Here is a 20,174-nt window from a genome sequence, read left to right as displayed (position 1 = left end):
ATACATTACATTTTGTGTCAAAATTAGTTAAACACAAATTAATCCGAATAGAAGTTGGTGATGCAATAGGCCATTTAAGAATTTCAAGTTATTCTGCATTTTAAAAACATTATCAAAAATGAAAGGACATCTTGGATGTTCATCTGCTGTAAATGAATAATTTACCCTGCAGTTTTTGGTAGTATTCCACTAGTGTAAAATTTCTTTTTTTTTTATCATCATAAATGGATCTCTTCCTCATTCCTTTATCTATGAGAGCTTTGGAAGCAAATGACTTTATATAGACAATTAAACAAATAATACAAGACTTTGTAGCAGTTCATTAACCCATCCAGCCATACATTCTCTAATTATACACCATTTATCTGCTAGTTGATCACTTGAGGCTTGTGGGGTTTCTTGTGTCAGTTATCTCAGTTGAGTAGTTAAGTGACTAATTTGGTGCATAAGCTAGAAGATGTGAAATTGGATATTAAGAGGTGCTGTCCAAAAACGTAAGTTAGAAAGATGCTCCAACTGAATATTTGCATATATGTAGAAGGATATTTATTTGAAGAGGATTACCCAGATCATTTAAATACATTTCATTTTTCAATAGTACATTTTTTTCTAATTTTTTTTTATTATTTTTGCATAAGTGTAAACTGTCATATAATAAATACTGCATAAAGTGGCAGTATTAAGGGTGTATATTATTGTGATTCATATACTGTGCTCTCTAGGATGGGCCTCCCATGATGAGTTTTTTGACTCCTCCATGGAGTCAAAAAACTCATCATGGGAGGCCCATCCTAGAAAGCACAGTATATCATACCACTCCATGAACTCGTTGACTGTTCATGCTCTCACCACTCTATCAGGCAATGCGTTCCATGGTTTATCCCCCTCCATTGCAAAGAAACCATTCCCCACTCCTTTTGCTCACAACCTCCAGGAATGGCCCCCTTGTCCTCAGTCCTTTCCTTTCTACCAAGTGAAAGAACTCCCCAGTATCAACCCTGTAACCATCTCTCAACAGTTTAAAAATCTCAATCATATCACCTCTCCTTCTTCTATCCACCTATTGGTGGATAGAAGAAGGAGAGGTGATATGATCCCTTATAATCCCTTAGCCTCATGACTAACATTGTACAGTCTTGAAACCATCTTTGTTATCTGCCTCTGTAACCTTTCCACAATTAATTATCCTCTTCAATCCTGGGGACCAAATTTGAGAACAATAGTCTAAGTGTGGTCTGATCACAGCTTTATACAGTGGAATGACAACTCTTATCTCTTGGGGTCAGCGTCCTTCTCAATATTGCAGCAATCCTGGGGGTTACCTTTACCACCTTTGTAGTATGTTCCCTGAATTTCAGATTTCTATCAATCATCTCCTCCAGTACAGTTCCTCTGACAGATTATGCAGCCTCCCATCGATGTATCCCAAACTTCAAGACTTTACATTTTGCTACATTAAACTGACCCCCTCCCCCCATTCATTTGTCCATCTGTCCAGTTTATTCGAATCCTCTTGCAGGGCTACCACATCTACACTATTACTAATAATCCTTTCCAGTTTGACATCTGCAGTTCACTGAAAATGTCATTAATATAAAGGTTAAACAATGGAATCCTTTCTTTTAAGTTTACACGGTGATCCGAATGCATTTTTGAAAATTATGGAGACAACTACCGTGTTTGAATAAAAATTTTAGTTTAATATAACTAGAATCTACATTCGACGTTTCAACCTTTATATCAAGATCATCTTCTGGAGCATAAAACTGTACACAGGAAACAAGCTACACTACAATCAAACTGGTTTGTTAAAGATACTGACCAACTGCTACAACAATTGTTGTCCTGACCTCTGGTGGAAAAAAAAAAATTATACATCAATCAACGCTAGAGTCCTATTATTAGTGTTATCTGTTGGTTGTAGAAATACATTGGGCACAACACAACTATTTATACATTAACATCGTGATTATACTTGTACATTCCAGCCAGTTGATATGGAATGTTTCTAATACTACCTGAAGATTGGCTAGAGTCCTGACTTATGTTGGATCTTATATATTAGGTAGGCTGAATGTGTGCCATCCAGATCCTTGGAATTTTCATGCCATCTTTGTTGTTGATATTTGGGTGGTTTATCAGGATTTCGCAGGCTTCCTTAAATTTCCTTTCATAGCAGGTTTTTGTGTGGTGTAAAGAGCGGGTGCTTTTCCAGTTGATTTGGTGTAAGGTGTTGAGCGCGTGGTCTGAGAGGCCTGCTTCACCATAATGGTTATATTTAATGTGTCTAATGTGTTCTTTCTTGCGTATAGGGATTGCCCGTCCTGTTTCACCATTGTACGGTAAGTTACAGGTGCAGTGGATGCAATAGACTCCAGGATGAGCTAATGGGAGGAGAGAATCCTTAGAGGAGTTGAATATGGTTTTAAGTTTAGTGGGTGGTTTAAAGGTGGCATTGAGGTTATAATGTTGTAGGATTCTGTCGATTTTTTTCTGATAGCCCTTTAATGTATGGGATGGCTATGGTTTTACTGTAATCTAGTTTTGTTTTTGTTGTTGTTTTATGGAGTATTTTATTAATAGTATTTTTGTTATAGCCATTATTTATGAATGTGTCACTGATGATTTTTAGTTCTTGTTTCAGGGCTTGCTGGTTGGAGCAGATTGTTGTAGCTCTGTTTTTTAAGGGTGTTAATGACTCCATATTTTTGTGATGGGTGGTGGTATGAATTAGCATGTATGTATTGGCCAGTGTGTGTCGGTTTTCAGTAGACTGCCTGAAGGAAGACGTGTGTCTAGAAACAGGAGCGAATTTTGATTTCGATGGTAAATTGTATGCATTCATGTTGTTTGTTCAGGTGGCTAAGGAACGTATTTAGCATTTGTCGCCTGTGCGGCCAGATCGCAACCACGTCGTCAACGTATCTAAGCCAGACAGTTGGTCTTAGCGTGGCAGAATCAAGAACCCTTTGCTCAAAGGTTTATTATTAGTGTTATCTGTTAACCAACAGATAACACTAATAATAGGACTCTAGCATTGGTGTATAATTTTATTTTTTTTTTTCCACCAGAGGTCATCAGGCCAACAATTGTTGTAGCGGTTGGTCAGTATCTTTAACAAACCAGTTTGATTGTAGTGTAGCTTGTTTCCTGTGTATAGTTTTATGCTCCAGAAGATGATCTTGATATAAAGGTTGAAATGTCGAATGTAGATTTTAGTTATATTAAACTAAAGTTTTTATTCAAACACGGTAGTTGTCTCCATAATTTTCAAAAATGCGTTAAACAATGGAGGTCCCAGTACTGAGTCCTGTGTGACCCCACTGCCTCCTTGATATTGTCTTCCCTCCACATACACAACCCTGATATCTATCAGATAGCTGATCCTGAATCAATTTCACTAATCTGTGCTGCAACTTAAATATCAGCTTATGTGATATTCTGTCAAATTCCTTAGTAAAATCTAAAAAAAAAAAAGCCAGAATATGCCTTTCCGCTTAAAACTGCATATGGTCCCTCACTCATTTCTCCAAGATCTTAACAAACTACTGATGAAACACAAACTGGTCTATAATTTGACACTTCCAGTCTGCTACCACCCTTATGCAATGGGGGATGGTAGCACACTATCTTACCCTCCTGCCACTCCTTCGATACCTTTCCCTTGGCCAGACTTTCATTGAAAAGCCAGGTCAATGGAGCATTCTCTCAAAACCCATGATGAAATTCCATCCAGTCCCACTGCTTTATCAACATCCAGAGTACTCAATATTTGAAACACACACTCCTCTTGCACTTCTAAACTTTGTACCTGCCCTATCCCTCTAGTATTAAAACCTACTTCTCCAGAATGAAATATCCCAATAAAGTGTTCATTGATCAACTCCACTATGTCCTTTGCATCAGCCACCATTCCCATTTTTATCCAACAATGCTATTCTTACAATCACTTCTCCTCCTACTGGCTATATTGCTAAAATATTCCTTAGGATTTTCTTTGGATCTCAGGGCCAATCTCTTCTCATATTCCAGTTTTGCCTTCCTTACCATACTAGTCACTCTCTCTCCTGGCCAGGATCTTATATTCTTCATGCATCTGCTCTCCATCCCTCTCCTTATATCTCTTCCATAACCCTCTTTTTAACCTGCAGTTCCTGTTTGATATTATTTGTCATCCACTTTACACCAAATTGTGTCCTCTTCTTCACTTGTGGTATACAGCTTACTATTGCTTCTAATAAATATTCCTTCACAATTTCCCAAGCACTAATGATATCTCGCCCTTCTAGTTCCTCCCTCCATGGAACTGCCCCAAGTTGATATATAAGACTATTATAATCCCCCCCCCCCATAATTCCACATACGTTCCCTTCTTTTTGATACTCTTGTATGTCTATTCATCTTCCAAGTCAAAACCACATGGTTACTCTCTCCAACTGGGGAGGGGGGGGTGTCATCTCAGTTATTATCAGCTCTTCTGATGCTATGACCAAATCCAAAACTCTTGAACCTCTTGTTCCCTTTATTACATGTTGCCTAAGACATTTATCCCTCGAGAATTCTAGAAATTCTATTTCCTTATTACTACATGCAGTTTCCTTTTCCCAGTTTATACTGCTGTAGTTAAAATCTTCCATAACAATCATTCTTCTTGCACTTGCCAAGCTCCTTGGCTTGTAGCAACACCCCCATTAAACATCCTGTCTTGCCCACCTCTACCTCACACCATATGCTTTCAAAACCATTAGTGCCATTGCCCTCCAAATCCTCTACTCTAAGTCATCACTTATCATAAGCAGTATACCACCAGCACATTTTCCCTTCCTATCCTGTTGAAAAATGCTGTTCCCTGCTACTTCTATTCCTGTTATTATATCATTTTCTGTCAACCACATCTCAGAGATCCCAATAATCTTTGGACCAGCTAATGCTATCAGTGCCACCAATTCATCTCCTTTATTCCGGATACTTCTGGCATTGGTATAAAGAATAAAAATGTCACTTTTTCTATCCATATCATTATCCCCTCCATTCTCAACTGGATTTAGCATTACCTGATGTATTCCCCCCTTCTCCCAAGCACCTATTCCCACAAGAGGTCACCCTCTGCTACCACCCACCCTGATAATTCTAGTTTCCCCTGTATTGACACACTGATTCATTCAGAGAACAGCAATCTTTCCGGATACCTACATCCTTCCTTATTCAAATGCAAGTGGTCTCTTGCATACAATTCTTTTCTGTCCTGAAATGCCTTCCAAGCATCCATTACTTCAAGCCTCTCTCTTTTGACACATGCTTGTTATCATACCATTCATTATTAATGCTGTTTACCTCAGCTGTTCATTATCATTCCTGTGCAACACACATTATCTTCCCTCCGAGTCTTCTCCTGTACAACCCCAAGTATTTCTTGCCACTCAATTCACACACTCACTCAGGTCTTTCATGCCCACCATCACAATCATTTCATCCACCCTTTCGCCTCACTTAATTGCCATAACCACACTTTCTAATCGTTCCCTCAGGAACACGCACTCTTCAGGCATTCTATCTTGCACACCACGGATCATTGAGTCTCCATACATCACACCTCTTACCACTGTTCCTTCCTTGCTCACATGCATCTCTCTCCCCACCCAACACTTTTTTTCTTTCTTCCCCTACTTACCTGCTATCCTGGCATCTCTCTATTCCTGGTTCCAGCATTCCCTTGCATTTTACTCATTCCCTCTCTCCTGCTGTTTCTATTCTCTCCTCTTCTTTATCATTCCCGTAATGCTCTCACTCCTACTCTGATTCGCTTTACATTCATCACTTTCATTCGCTTAATCTCTTCTTTTGCTTCTCATTTCATTCCCGAGACATTCCTCTCTCTCACTCTCTCTGTATGCTACAAGTCTTGCTCGCCATTCATCCTCCCAACTGACCATCTCTGAAAACAAGTTCTTTCCATTTCCTACATTTTCCACATATATGCATTCCCCGATCTCTCACCTGCCACATATCCAACTGCCGAGATGCATACATGCCACAAGCACCACCTACCACAAAATCCCATAGTATGCTATGCAAAATGTAGTCCTTAAATGGGTGAGGACTTGGTGAGAAGTATTTACATAGTATTGTTTACTTTTAGTATTTTAGTGTGTCTGGGTGATTTTTGTGTGTTTTTTGGGTATTTTAATAGTAAATTGATAGATACGATTATCTGTGCACATGGCTCCCATAAAGAGGAATACAAAGATGGCGTCCAGGTCGCCATATTTGTCTAGAAATCTTAACTTAAAGGATATGATTCAGTGTACTGTTTGTGAAATGTATGCATTGAGGAGAGCAGTTGGAGTCTGGTTAAACAATGATAGTGGAGTGAATGTGTGCAAAAAGTGTAAAGAATGTGAGGAGAGTGCTTCAGGTTCGTGTGAGTGATATCGTTGTTGAAAGTGAGAATCTAGATAACAGTGATATTCGAGGTATGAATGGTGATATTTGCAAGGTAGTATCTGATAGCTGTGAGAGTGGCGTTGAAAGTGAGGATGAAGGTAAACATACAGAACGATTGAATGAATCATCGGAGAATAAAAATGATGACACTGATGCAATGAGTGACATCACTCTATTACGCGGAACGATACATAGGGCAAATCGGCAGCTGGAGCATTGGCAAAAATGTTTACCAAGCGTACCTACTAATAATTGGCAAAAGTATGATAGAAAAAATAAGGGTATGATAGTGAGTGTAAACAAAATGAAAGAGCATGTGTTGTATGGAGATTCCTTAGTAGGAGGTGTGTTAGTTGAGAGTTTAACAAAATCATACCCAGTGCGAACGTTAAGAATGTAAGCGAGTCAATTAGAATGCAAAAGCAGCGGGTGAAAGAATTGATAGTGGTAGCAAGTACAAATGATTTGAAATTCTCGTAGATAGGCTTATACGTTGGTTATGCATTTCTAAATCACTTAGGGAATTGAAACAACGTAGATCCGAATATAAATTAAATAATACTTTAATGGATATTTCCGATATTTTGGCAATGTCTCTGCAAGGATTTTATAATAAAAAAAAGGGAATTTAGATAAATATGTATAAAGCATAGTTGCCAGAGATAAAGTGTAAATTAAGAGAGTTATGGTTTTGTGTTGATATTAAATTCAATGGAAAAAATTTCCAGTTACTATATTGTGAGGGCCTGTGTGCACCTGCCTTTTTGTAAGTTCCTTTAGAAAATGGCAATGAGACATTGCCGAAATATCGGAAATATCTATTAAAGTATTATTTAATTTATATTCGGATCTACGTTGTTTCAATTCCCTAAGTGATTTAGAAATGATTTGAAAGGAAACAAAAAGGCTATGAGTAATTTATAAGGAATTTATAAGAAAGGGGGGCACAACAATGGTTTACATTTGAATGGATTTGGTATAGGATGTGAAGGAATTGCTTGAGGTAGCAAAAGAGAAGAGAGAGAGTTGGGATGGTGAGTCTGTTGCCATGGTATGACAGTGAAGAGTATAGAAGGAGGGCCATAATTGCTAATGACTTTATGCATGAATTATGTTTGATGAATGGTGTGGAATGAGTTCGATGGGCGAAAGGATTTATATAAAACTGATGGTGTTATACCCTGATAAGTTAAGAATGTTAAATTTCCACTTATCATGGTATAACGAGCAAAGAAGTAAAAACCCTGGAAAATAATTAAGTAAACATGCTTGTTTCTAAGTAGGTATCGTTGTGAAATTTAGAAAATATTGAATACATTAATTTTAGGAGAAAGAGATAATTAATCAGCTCAAGGAGGATTTTATAATAAAAAAAAGGGAATTTAGATAAATATGTATAAAGCATAGTTGCCAGAGATAAAGTGTAAATTAAGAGAGTTATGGTTTTGTGTTGATATTAAATTCAATGTAAGAATACCTTGTAAAATAAAAATGAGCTTGAAGTTCGGGGGGGGGGCAGTATGTTGCCCCAAGCAGCTGCGTGCTTGGCGCGTGGGGGTAAACAAGCAGGAGAGAACGGACGTCATGAGGGCATGTGACAAGAAATCGAGGTGCCGGATGAACAGCGAACTTTTGTTTTTTTCCCGATGGGGTGAACATATAAAAGGGTTAGGCCCCCCCCCCCCCATGCACTCTTTTGGTTTTTTTTTTTTTTCATCGTGTGGAGTTCTTGAATTTCCTCGAGTAGTGAAGGTTTAGTCTGGTGCTGGTTCGGGGATGGCCGAACGATACCTCTAGACTAGGACGATGTTACCGCGGGTAACCCTTTCCTAGACTCCCGGAAAGTAACAGCAGACCGTGCCGTTAAAAAGTCAGCAGAAGCATGTGCCCGATATCTAGGCTGGTAATTACTATGAAGAAGTTAATCCGGGGTAGATCGAGGGAAACAAAGAATTGTCCTAATGAAACAGAAGATAGACTGAAACAGATGCAGAAAATTAGAGATACCACCGAGTGGAGATAAGTAAAGATTGTTATTTATATGAATGTAATCTGAGTGTGTGATGATATAGGTCCTTTGTTAGTGAAGGATTTAGATACAATTATAGATCAGGACTATAGCATGTGTGTTTTATGGGAAGTCATGAGTGAATAGTAATTAAGTGAATCTGAATATTTGTATGTTGAAGAATGCTTAAAGTTATCAGTTGTTAGTGTGGAAATTAATTAATGGAATTTAGTAGCAATTTAGATGTTAAAGAATTATTAACTTGTGTGAATTATCTGAAGAAAATTTTGTTCAGAGATCATACCTGATGAAATTTAGCTATTTAATTGATTTAGATTAGAATGTGTCTATTTAGAGTGATGATTGTTTATGTATGTAAACTGTAATTTTAGAAGCTAATAAACCTTGCTTGAAATTAACTAAATATGAGTATAGAATTTGATGCACCACTTGTGAAGCTTATTACGGATCTGAGCAGGAATTTAATTGAGTAAGGTTAAGGCTATGATTGCAACCCTAGGTCACATGAGTATATCTTCTAACTTAGTTCTTGATTGAGTTATTATCTTTAATCTAATAATTCCAAGTGGCGCAGTCTAAAAATGCAAATTTCTTGGGATTTTAAGAGAGGTAACGTTTGAGGACTCTAGTCATATTGAATTTTGGCTCTACCCTGAGGCTATTCCTTTGTGTGATAGAGATACCACGTGACCCACATAGAAGAGACATCACGTTTAATGGCTTGATATAGAGATATAAGAATTTATAAGAAAGGAGGGCACAACAATGGTTTACATTTGAATGGATTTGGTATACGGAGACTTGAAAAGGTGTTGTCGAATGTAGTGGAAGTGAATGTGCAGAATCAGGGAAACTAGAGTTATTAAGGGGTAGGGAAGTAGATATGTAGATTTTAGGGAGACAGTTGAGTGTGTGAATGTGTGTAATATGCCTAAGCGAGTAGGAAAGACCATGAATCAGAATGAGATAGTTAGTATAAGGCATCAAAATAAGGATGGGACAAATCGGCTTCTGCAATTCATGTATACAAATGCCAGAAGTATTAGGAACAAGAAGGAAGAATTTTTGGCCTTGATTGGCACTTCCAGACCACAGGTTATTGGCATTAGTGAAACGTGACTGACAGAAGATGACACAACTAGTGGGATTGAATGTGAGGGGTATGGTGTGTTCAGGAGTGAATGGGGAGAGGAGTGTTATTGATGATAGCTGATGAGCTACAGCCAAGAACAATAGAAGTGGAACTGCAGAATAGAGAAAAGAGCACATTTGAGACTATTTGGTATGAGATTGAAACTCATCATCATGCATATCAAGGATTTAGGCCTAGCATGGCCTGTTCCGGCCTTAGAAGTCATCGTTGAATCGTTTAAGAGGACGTCCTGGTTTTCTTTTTCCTAATAGCTTGTACTTTAAGGCCTGTTTTGGAATCTTTCTGTTTTCATTCTTTGAACGTGTTCCATCCATTTATGTTTATATTTTTTATAATAAATTTAGTTTAATCCTTTATCCAAGTGTGAGCAAACAAAGTTTGCACCTGAAAGTATCTTCAGTTTGCTCACACTTTATCCAAGTGTGAGCAAACAAAGTTTATGCCTGAAAGTATCTTCAGGACTGGGGTAAGGTGGTACAACACCAGGGCACTCCTTGCAAAGGTGGAGCAAGCTACCAATACTCCTATCTCAGTATCTCCCATAATGCAAAACACATCTCCTTGCGGATATGTCTAATGTTAATGCATTAAGGGAAGGGCCACAACCCAGACTAGTTTCGACCTTTATTGAGGTCTCTTCAGTGGGAGCCAGGCCCAAGTGGAGATACCAGGCAGAAGCATTAGCAGGTCATCTCTACCTATAGGAGTTACCAAATAGTGTGCCACCCTTTTTTAATAAATTACTCTGGATTTAGAGAAAGATGTTGAAAGTTTATTTTTCACTTGGTTAGAGTATAATAAATTTAGTTTAATCCTTTATCCAAGTGTGAGCAAACAAATTTGCACCTGAAAGTATCTTCAGGACTGGGGTAAGGTGGTACAACACCAGGACACTCCTTGCAAAGGTGGAGCAAGCTACCAATTCTCCTATCTCAGTATCTCCCATAATGCAAAACACATCTCCTTGCGGATATGTCTAATGTTAATGCATTAAGGGAAGGGCCACAACCCAGACTAGTTTCGACCTTTATTGAGGTCTCTTCAGTGGGAGCCAGGCCCAAGTGGAGATATGAGAACAGGTTGAAGATTTGTGGGTTGCAAAAATTGGTTGATAGGTGGAAAAGGTGTGATATGATTGAGACATTAAAATTACTGAAGGGTTTCTATAAGATTAATCCAGAAGATATTTTTGAGAATAGGACTGGTAGTGGGAGGACTAGGGGCCATACATGGAAGTTGGGCAAGAATGTGGTTAGCAAGGGTGTTAGAGCTAGGTTTTTTACTTGGAGAGTGGAATAAGCTGCCAGAGTCTGTTGTGGGTGCTGTGACCGTGAATGAGTTCAAGGCGAGGTATGATAGATACTGTGTGAATGTCGAATAGTTGTTCTTGACATGATGTTAGGACCTCCCTCGATGAGTTTGTCGACTCCTTGGAGTTGTCCGATATAATAATAATAATAATAATTCAAATAGTGAACCAAGTACTCAGTACTGCAACTCTACTAAAAATTGTATGTTTTTAAGTAGAATATTCCCAACAGCAAGTTGCTCTATGTTGTGTTATTATGTTATGTTATTATGTTGTGTAAGTAGAAAACTCTGATAAAAATAACCAAAACTTATCTTTTTCTTCTTTGCTACCTCTGACCTTGTCCTCTTGGTAAGAATAAACCAGCAGCAAAATGCAATATAAACAACAAAACTCCAATAACAACAGTACTGAAGGACACTTGTGTCAAACTGAAAATATGTAGCACAATTTGTGACAAAAAGCCACACTATATACCACTGTCTTTATATATTATGAATAAATAATTTTATAATATAAATTAAATTTATATTATGAATATATGCACTCATTTATTTGTTGATATATTTATAATTTTATCTAACTGTATTCATTATGGTTTGTTTTTCTTTTTTCAGCAAGAAAGAAATGAAATGTTAAAAGAAGACAGATATTATTTTAGTCACCGGAGCTGAAGATGCTTTTAAATTGCAAACTTTTGATTTTATTTTCCTTGGGGAAAATAATCAAACGTTGAATGTAAATTTTTTATAAAATTTTTCTCCACTTTTATATAAAAATTACAAATGCTCAGATGTGAGTGAATGGCAATCAGTCACTAGCCAAATTTGTAACTGTAAAAACTTGATTTGAAATATTCAGAAACTTTAAAATACATTAAGAATCCGAATTACTGACAAAGACCACAAGTCTGGATATGATTCATCACTATCTAAATACAATTCTTACTATAACAAAGTCATAAGATGCTAAAGGAGAGTAGCTTGTAATAGTAAATTTGCTTTGGAATAACACTGCAGGGGATTTTTGGAATTAGAAGTGTTCAATAGTGACAACCAACTACCAGTAAAGAATTATATATCATAGTTCTTATTTTAAACCCACAGTTTAAATGATAAGATTAAATTACTGATAAAATTATATACTCCAAACTTAAAATCATGTATTAATGCTTATTTTTAAATATATTTTTTTTCAAAACAGTTGTGAAAAATCCACAGGTGGACAAGTTTGTTAACAAACTTTGATAGACAAATCGCTATAATTTAATTGGTGGCTGCTTAGTTCAAAGTGATGATTATTCTTTTATAGATATGACAGTTAGCTAATACAGTAAAAAATTTGTACAAATGAAGATAAATATGGAAGAGATATTCAGTTTTAGCACTATTATTGTTTTACTGGTATTTTATGTACCCTGTTTTTTTGGGAAGAGATTAACATACAAGTATTGTGAAAGTCATTAACAAGTTTTTATACATTTGACTCTATAGCAAACACCGTTATAACATTCACTCAGTGCACCAAAATAAGTTCCATTTGAAGCTACGTGGCCACAATGCATCTCAATTATAGTTTTAAATGATTCATGCAACATGTACTTACAAAATAAATTTCGAGCTAACTTTAGGGCATCGCTTTTCAGTGATGATATTCTTTAAGCATTCTCAACAACTAGCCATGAATAAGACAGCATTGGCAAAAGAGTGTAGTACTTTGTTGTTATGATGTTTTCAGATTAAACTTACCTATTTCAGAAATTTATGTACTATTTCACTGTTGTAATAATCATTCTCATCTTTGATTTTGGTGAATATATTCAATCATGAATGCACAAGGATGAGAAAATCAATGTATTTTTCATTTTTAGTAATTATATAAAGATATGTTGCTATTCTTATCTATATTTGGTTTCTCCTCTTCTATTTCATTTTTGTATTCATTTCCCCCCCCCCCTCCATCCATGCTGCATCCATTTCATCAGAAGCAAACTATATATTCAAATTAGCTAGTGTGTAGAAGAAAAACTAGACTTGGGAGTAGTACAAACAGTACTACTGTTTTTACGTCCCAAAATAAGTGATACTTATTTTAAGACAGTAAAAATATCCATCATACACACTTGAAATCATATAATTGACATCTGTCTTTTAAGTTCTGAGACCAGTTGCTTTTGAGATAAAGGTTCTAATTAAAACTAGCTGGGCTTTAGTTTAAAAAAAGGAAAAAAGAGCATCAACTTTACATTACAATTGTTAACCCAGGGTCACTGTAACTTATTGACCATGCCCTTTGGTTGGAAGGAATTGGTTTGAATTCTGGCTAGTATGTAAAGAACCTTTATCAGGGCTGTTCAGTCAAAAGTGAGTTAGCCAGTCTCATATGGAGGTGGCAGAGCTTTTATTCTGGAAACTTGGATTTTTCATTTCACAAAACAGGCAAACCTTCCAGAAGAACACACACAGTTTACAGACATAAACAATACAGACGGTATTAATTTCATTCATGAGGAGTTGGTTTCTGAGAAGCTAAGTTATCCCTGTGACAGGCCATGGAGCATAACACACAATGGAAGATGGACTGAATTTGTGCCATTGTTTTCATGCATTTTAAAATTTCTCATTTACTATAAAGAAATGGATAATGTGGATAATGTTGGTGGATAGCTTATGCAGAAAGCTAAATGTACTTTTCATAAACAGGGGAATGTGGTGAAGTTCTTCAAATGTGTTATTGGGCACAGGTACCACAAACATCATTCATTCTTTACAAAGAATGGTATTGCACCTCATATACTTAATTATATACACTCTGCCAACATGAGAATTGGTTATTTACTTTATAAAAGTAAAGTTTGTAAAAGTAAAGCCTTAAAGTACAAGTCATTAGGAAAAAGAAAATCAGGATGTACTCTTAAAAGATTCGACGATGACTTCTAAGGCCGGAATAGGCCACTCTAGGCCTAAATCCTTGATAGACATGATGATGAAAGTGAAGTTTGCAATGAGAGTTTGAATTTTTCTTTTCTGTCACTGGCCATTATACACATAGGCATTTAGATCATACCAAAATATAAAAGGAAAGAGGGGGCTGGCTAAGTTCTGCTCTGTCACTGTTGGCAGAACTCACCAAGTCTGAGAATCGTCCATCAGAACAACTGTCTGTGCATGCTAGTATACTTCATGAATGATGGATGATTGTTATTTTTTTTTGTTGAATATGTTTGAATTGTGATACTTATAACTACTGCTATTGTTTATTCTGTGGACAACAATTTCTTAAATTTTTATAAAAATCAAGATTTTTTATGTTTATATGCACTTCTGCTATGCACAAACATAAGAGGTTAAGAGAGTTGTCCATATTTGGAAAAACATTAATTTGGTCAAAACAGTGGATTTATTCATTAGAAATTTGCAAATATTAATATAGTACTATAATACATTCCATTTGTGTTCTGGTACTGAATTCTGTTCTTTCCTCTCTTATAAATTCAATTTGAATTAGAAAAGTTCTAGAATATCATTTTGTAAATGTCATTTGATTATTACTTTTAACATTCTGTGTAAGAACTTCAGTAAGCCTATCTGTTGCTTCTAAAAGTTCACTAAAAATACTTCATGTGTAAAATACTTTGTGTGTGCACACATATATATAGTTCATAACACGAACTGCATATATGGAAGAACTGCATATATTCAGAAACTTTAAAAATACATTAAGAATCTGAATTACTGACAAAGACCACAAGTCTGGATATGATTCATCACTATCTAAATACAATTCTTACTATAACAAAGTCATAAGATGCATTTTCCATCCTTGTAACATGTAATGTATTTCTAATTGACAGTGTTACTTGTTAAAATTATTATTTTTGAAATTATTCTGTTGAGGAGGATTTAAATACTAAGAATGATCAAATAATATTGGAATCAGAATATATGTTGTCATGTTAATAGGCTTCCTCTTAGGAGCAGTCTTTGTTGTCAGTATTTGTAGAGTTATTTGTAAGCTGCTATCTATCTCATTCTACACATTTTATCACAAATTGTGATAAAATGTGTAGAATGAGATAGATAAGAAGAAAATATGGGTTTTTCCTGGCCCCCAAATCAAGCCCCTTATGCTGTTGTGTTTTTTGAGTAGAATTATATTGCTAAAAGATAGTTCTAGACACTGAAACTGTTAGTTTCTTTAGGTTAATGCATAATTGTCACAGGATTAGTGCCAGTTCAGTTATTAACTACAGAAAAATGTTAACAGTACTTTTGATTCTTGTATATTTTTGTAATATATTTCTGCTTATACTTGATAACTTTCTCATGATGGTTCTTATTTAGTTATTCTAAATTTTCTGTAATATATTAAACGTATTACAGGAATATTAAGAACTGCTAAATAACTTAGTCTGCTGTTTTGTGATTTATTTTATTGTTCACTTCCACCTACTTTCTTTCCTTTTTTTAATTATGATTAATATCAGCATTAATCTTAATGGTATTAGTCATCTAATGTTGCAAGAACAGTCACAATTTGCATCATACCAATTCGGGCATCAAGGAGGAATTCTTTGTTTTACAACTTACATGCAATCTGTAAAACATATGTTGAGAAACTTTACCTATTTGTGGAGGGGTGATCTTACCTTCTCTATCTAAGGCTACTTAATCCTTGATAGGCGTAATGTTCCTCCCATCTCAGACGGGATTTGAACTTGAGTTTATTTTCCATGCACATGCTGCAAGGTCACATTTGAATTTTTTTTTATATATAAAAAAGGAAATAAATCATTTCCACATAAGCAAGATGTTAAATACTCAGCATTTATTTGGACACCACAAATTCATCTCACTAGACACTTATAATGAACTCATTCACTAAAACAAACTGGGGAAAAAAAAGTTCCTGCTGTAGTATCCATGCTATTCTAAAAGAAATAACAGGGAAAAAGAGTGGTAGCAAATGATTTTTGCTATGAATTTGCTATAGCAAGAGCAGATTGTACAATCTTAACTAAGATATTCTCTTTATATATTAATTGATGAAGCAGAGTATATATATCCAAGGGAGTAAGCAAATGTATAATATGCATTAAATGCTACCTTGAAGGATGATTCTGTATAAATCTGTATCACCTTTATACAGAGATATAGTGAAATAATCACCTGTGGAATGAATCAGGCCTATTCAGTCCAGTTTCTGATATAAACATGAATTTCATTGCAGTAGAATATTTACTACTTCTGATCCCTTTTTGAAAAAAGCTGAAAAGCACATTTTTCTTTCAGTAGTCAACTAAAGAAATAACATCCTGCAACTCAGCAGAAGGTATAGGAAGTACATAAAATAATTACTAGTGTACTTATTTTATCAAAAATGCATCTTTCAGCATTGTAACTGCTGGCCTGGTTGGCATATCTGCTCTCCAACCGCCTGTGGGTTCAAATCATAATGGCATGGATGTTTGTAACTGTCTTTAGGTGAAAGATGAATTTCATTGCTCAGTGTGTGCACATGTACACACACACATATATATTGGAGGCCTGAATAGTTCCATATTTGGTTTCTAGAACAGGGATGTTCTAGAAACTTTTTTTTTTAAATTTTTACACAGGGTTTCCAAACTGTGTAAAAATTTCAAAAAAAGGAAAAAAATCCTTAGCCCACCCACTATGAATGTAATATAGGTTTACAAAAACCTTTTGTGAGCGGGAGCCACGTTAAAAAGACAAAAAAAAAATCTAAAAAAAACTATCACAGATATTAAATATAAAGATAGTATTATCTCATCAGATGTCATCTCCTTCCAGGAGGTTGACTACCATGAGCTTCCACCATATACGGTTTTGTGCTTCTCTTTTACATTCTTCATAGGACAAAAAGGTCCAGTCCTTAATATTTCCCATTCAATCTGTTTTTTGTAAGGATTCATGCCTTAGTATGTGACCAAGGTAGGTAGTTTTCCTTTTCTTAATGTTTTCAACAGAGTCCTATCTTCTCCAATCATCTCAAAATATTTCTAAATTAGTTTTTTGGCAGTCCATGGGACTCTACGAATTCTTCTGAGGATCCACACCTCAAAGGCTTTTAGTTTGTTTTCACAATATTTTGATATGTAAAGGTTTCTCTGCTCCGTTGACCATATGTAGCATTTGGACATCATAATTCTTGTTTTTGCATGAATTTTCCTTGAGGTCAGAATGTTTTTCATGCTAATGAAGGTTGATCTAGCAATTTCTGTTTTTCTTGATATTTCCTTATCACACTTCCCATTCTTTTTAATTAGTCGACCCAAATATATATAACTCTCTACTTGATCTAAGGTATTTCTTTTGATCTTAATATTTATATCAGATATTTTCCCTTTTTCTCTTGTTACCGGCATGGTTTTTGTTTTTTTGAAGTTGAAATTAAGTCCATATTTTTCACTTAGTTTCAGTGTCTCTTCTAGTGAGTTTTGAAGATCTTTTTTATTTTCAGCTAGTAGTACTGTATCTTCTGCATATCTTGAGTTGTTCATATTTCTGCCTCCTTTAAATTCTTTTAATTGCTTGAAGATATATAGTATTATAGTAATTCCTTTATTCCCATATATCATAATGTGAAGTAAAGAACTTAAATATTAGTTAACTCCTCTCCCCCCCATTTTAATTTTACTATAGGTTTGAGTTCTGTAATTGTTATTTCTATGTAAAAGCCTAAAGAAAAGTGTACCAGCAGCTGACTGAGAAGATGTCTTAGATAATTTATTCCACTTCACATGCCTATTAAAATTTAATTATGGTGAATCATGTTTATCTAACCATTGTTCCAATTTGTGTCACAAATGACTAAATTCTGCCAACTACTAATGTATCATGAAGTGATTGGTTTGTAGTACAAATTGAAAACTGTGGCCCAGATATATATAGTTTGTTTCAAAATTAACAGATTTTGCAAATATGAAAATTTGAATATTACTTCCAATATGGCCTTAGTAACTATATACTGTACAGTATATAGTAACTATGTCGGAAGTTTTTTTTTCCACTTGGTTAGATAAATTTACACTTCGATAAAGGATTAAACTAAATTTATTATATAGTAAAGGTTGATCGATTGGTAGTGCCTCTGCTACTGATGACTCGCAAAAAGTTAAGCAAGTTTGAGCGTGGTTAGTAGTTGAAAGGGATTCAATCATTCGATGCTGTTGGCACACTCTCCCTCGATGAGTCTTTGGACTCCCTGAAGGTGTCACATAATAATAATAATAATAATAATATATACTGTACAAATTACTGTTAACATCAGTGTGTGTTGTGGGGGGGTCTTTAAATTCTGTATTATATATTTATGTGTAAAGGCTTTTCAGCTAAAGGTAAGTCAGCCTATCTCACATCACCTTATTTGAGTACAAATAACCCAGAGCACACATTATTTTATAGATGTAATTTTTTGCCTCATAGTTACAATGGTGTTACTAAGTTACTAAGCAGCTCACAGTTTATCATTTCTTGTTTGATTATTTAAAACAACTAATATTCATAATTCAACTTCATTGTTTGTCAACACTTTGTTAGGCTGGTCTCTTAGCCAGCTTAAGTAAAGAATATGTAAACTTTTTTTTACTTCTCAGAGCTTAGTTGAAGGTACTTTTTTATGGAGAAATTAAAGGAAAGTGAAAAACTTTGTATATATATTGCATTATTACGAAGAAAGTCACTTATTTCTCATATGTAATTCATTGTATTTGAATTATCCATTATTTTTTAGAAACAGTAAATTCTTATTTAACATACATGAAACAATTTGAATAGAATTTTTGTAAAATGCAAGTGCTTATTTCTGAATAAATTTTAAGTGATAATCAGACACACATGTATATATTCCATTTCATGTAATTTTGATTTCTAGTTTGTTTATTAGAGAAGCAGGAATTATGAAAGGTATCCTGCCATCTGTTTCATCAGATAGAATCTACATATCTTATTCTCCTGAAATTTGGAAATGTAAACCACTCACAAAAAAATAAGTAAAATATCATAGATTTTGTATGTTTATTCATGAGCAGACATTAAAATTTTGCTTTATGTATTTTCTAATATTCATATTTGTAGTTTATTAAAAAGAATTGAAATTTTACTGGAAGATGGACTGTTGGAGTAGTATACAGATCAGTCCCTGTAAATAATGCTGACCTTTCCTTGCCACAAGCTTGGAGACTACTACTACTCTGGAGAAAGAATTCATGACTATGTATTTACTTGTTGAAGAAAAGAAAATAAATTTTTCTTTTTCAAAAGGTACATCTCTTGTTTTTTTCTTTTTTTTTTGCAATGTTAGAAAAATATCTCATTCTTTTTCAGAAATCCCCCCCCCCCCGAGAAAAACACACACCTGCAAAAGATGTTGAGCGAGTTAAGAGTTAGATAATCTGGAAACATGGCATTTTAATCCTCAAGTAAGCAGTGGGGTAGTTTTCCACTAATGATAATGCAATAATTTGTTACCATACTAGAAAGTTTATTGCTTGGGTGAGCAGTGTATTATATTATATTATATTGTTCCATGGTATTATCATAATCTACTCAAATTTGTACATTATAAAGTGAATCCTGGAGCATGTATTACTTTACATTATAGTTGATATTTAGCCAGTTTGCAATGACATCTGCTGCTTTCAGTATGAGAAAAGAAAAAGAAAAAAAATCCATATGTTTATATTCCAGAATAAAATATGGATTAAAACAAGGATATAATTTAAATATATTCTACCAGGAGAAATTATTATTATCTGAGACCTCCAGGAAGTCAAGGACTCATTGAGGGAGGTTATAAATCACCCAAACCAGCTATCATACCTTCCTTTAAATTCATTCAAACTAGATGCACTTACTACCCCTAAGGACAAATTATTCCACTCACTCACTGCTGCTCTGTGAGAGAAAAACCTAGCTCTTACCCTTTTCTTGACTGTGAACAAACTTAACTTCTATGGATGCCCCCCATGTTCTCTCTCTCCACCTTCCATATAACAAAAAATTTCATCAGTTGATATCCTATAACACCCAAAAAGTTTATACACCTCTATTATATCACATCCTCTTTCTCCTGTTAACCAGAGTCGAATAGAATTCGGTCCCTTTATTCATATATTTAAACTATATCCACATACTCGCAATCTGTCCTCATAATCTAAATCCCATAATCCGGATATAATCTTTGTAACTCTTTTGCACCCTTTCCACAGCTTCTTT

At 35.1% G+C, this 20,174-nt stretch overlaps 1 protein-coding gene across 2 annotated transcripts in view; it reads left to right on the top strand.

Annotated features, from left to right (window-relative positions):
• The window catches only part of arx (asterix), a 296,423-nt gene extending 277,201 nt beyond the window's left edge, over positions 1–19,222 (top strand). For both annotated transcript variants that reach the window (XM_090404855.1, XM_090404856.1), the window contains one exon: positions 11,553–19,222. In XM_090404855.1, coding sequence (XP_090260981.1) covers positions 11,553–11,609 — 57 coding nt within the window. In that variant the 3' untranslated portion in view covers positions 11,610–19,222. The remainder of the gene's footprint in view (positions 1–11,552) is intronic.
• Positions 19,223–20,174: the final 952 nt, after the last annotated feature.

Source organism: Typopeltis vanoorti, chromosome 15 (genome assembly GCF_054136105.1).
Source record: "Typopeltis vanoorti isolate ZY-2024b chromosome 15, IOZ_Tvanoo_1.0, whole genome shotgun sequence".
Lineage (NCBI taxonomy): Eukaryota > Metazoa > Arthropoda > Arachnida > Uropygi > Thelyphonidae > Typopeltis > Typopeltis vanoorti.
The sequence above is the reverse complement of the archived record's forward strand: the minus strand, read 5'-3'. Positions and strand labels throughout refer to the sequence as shown.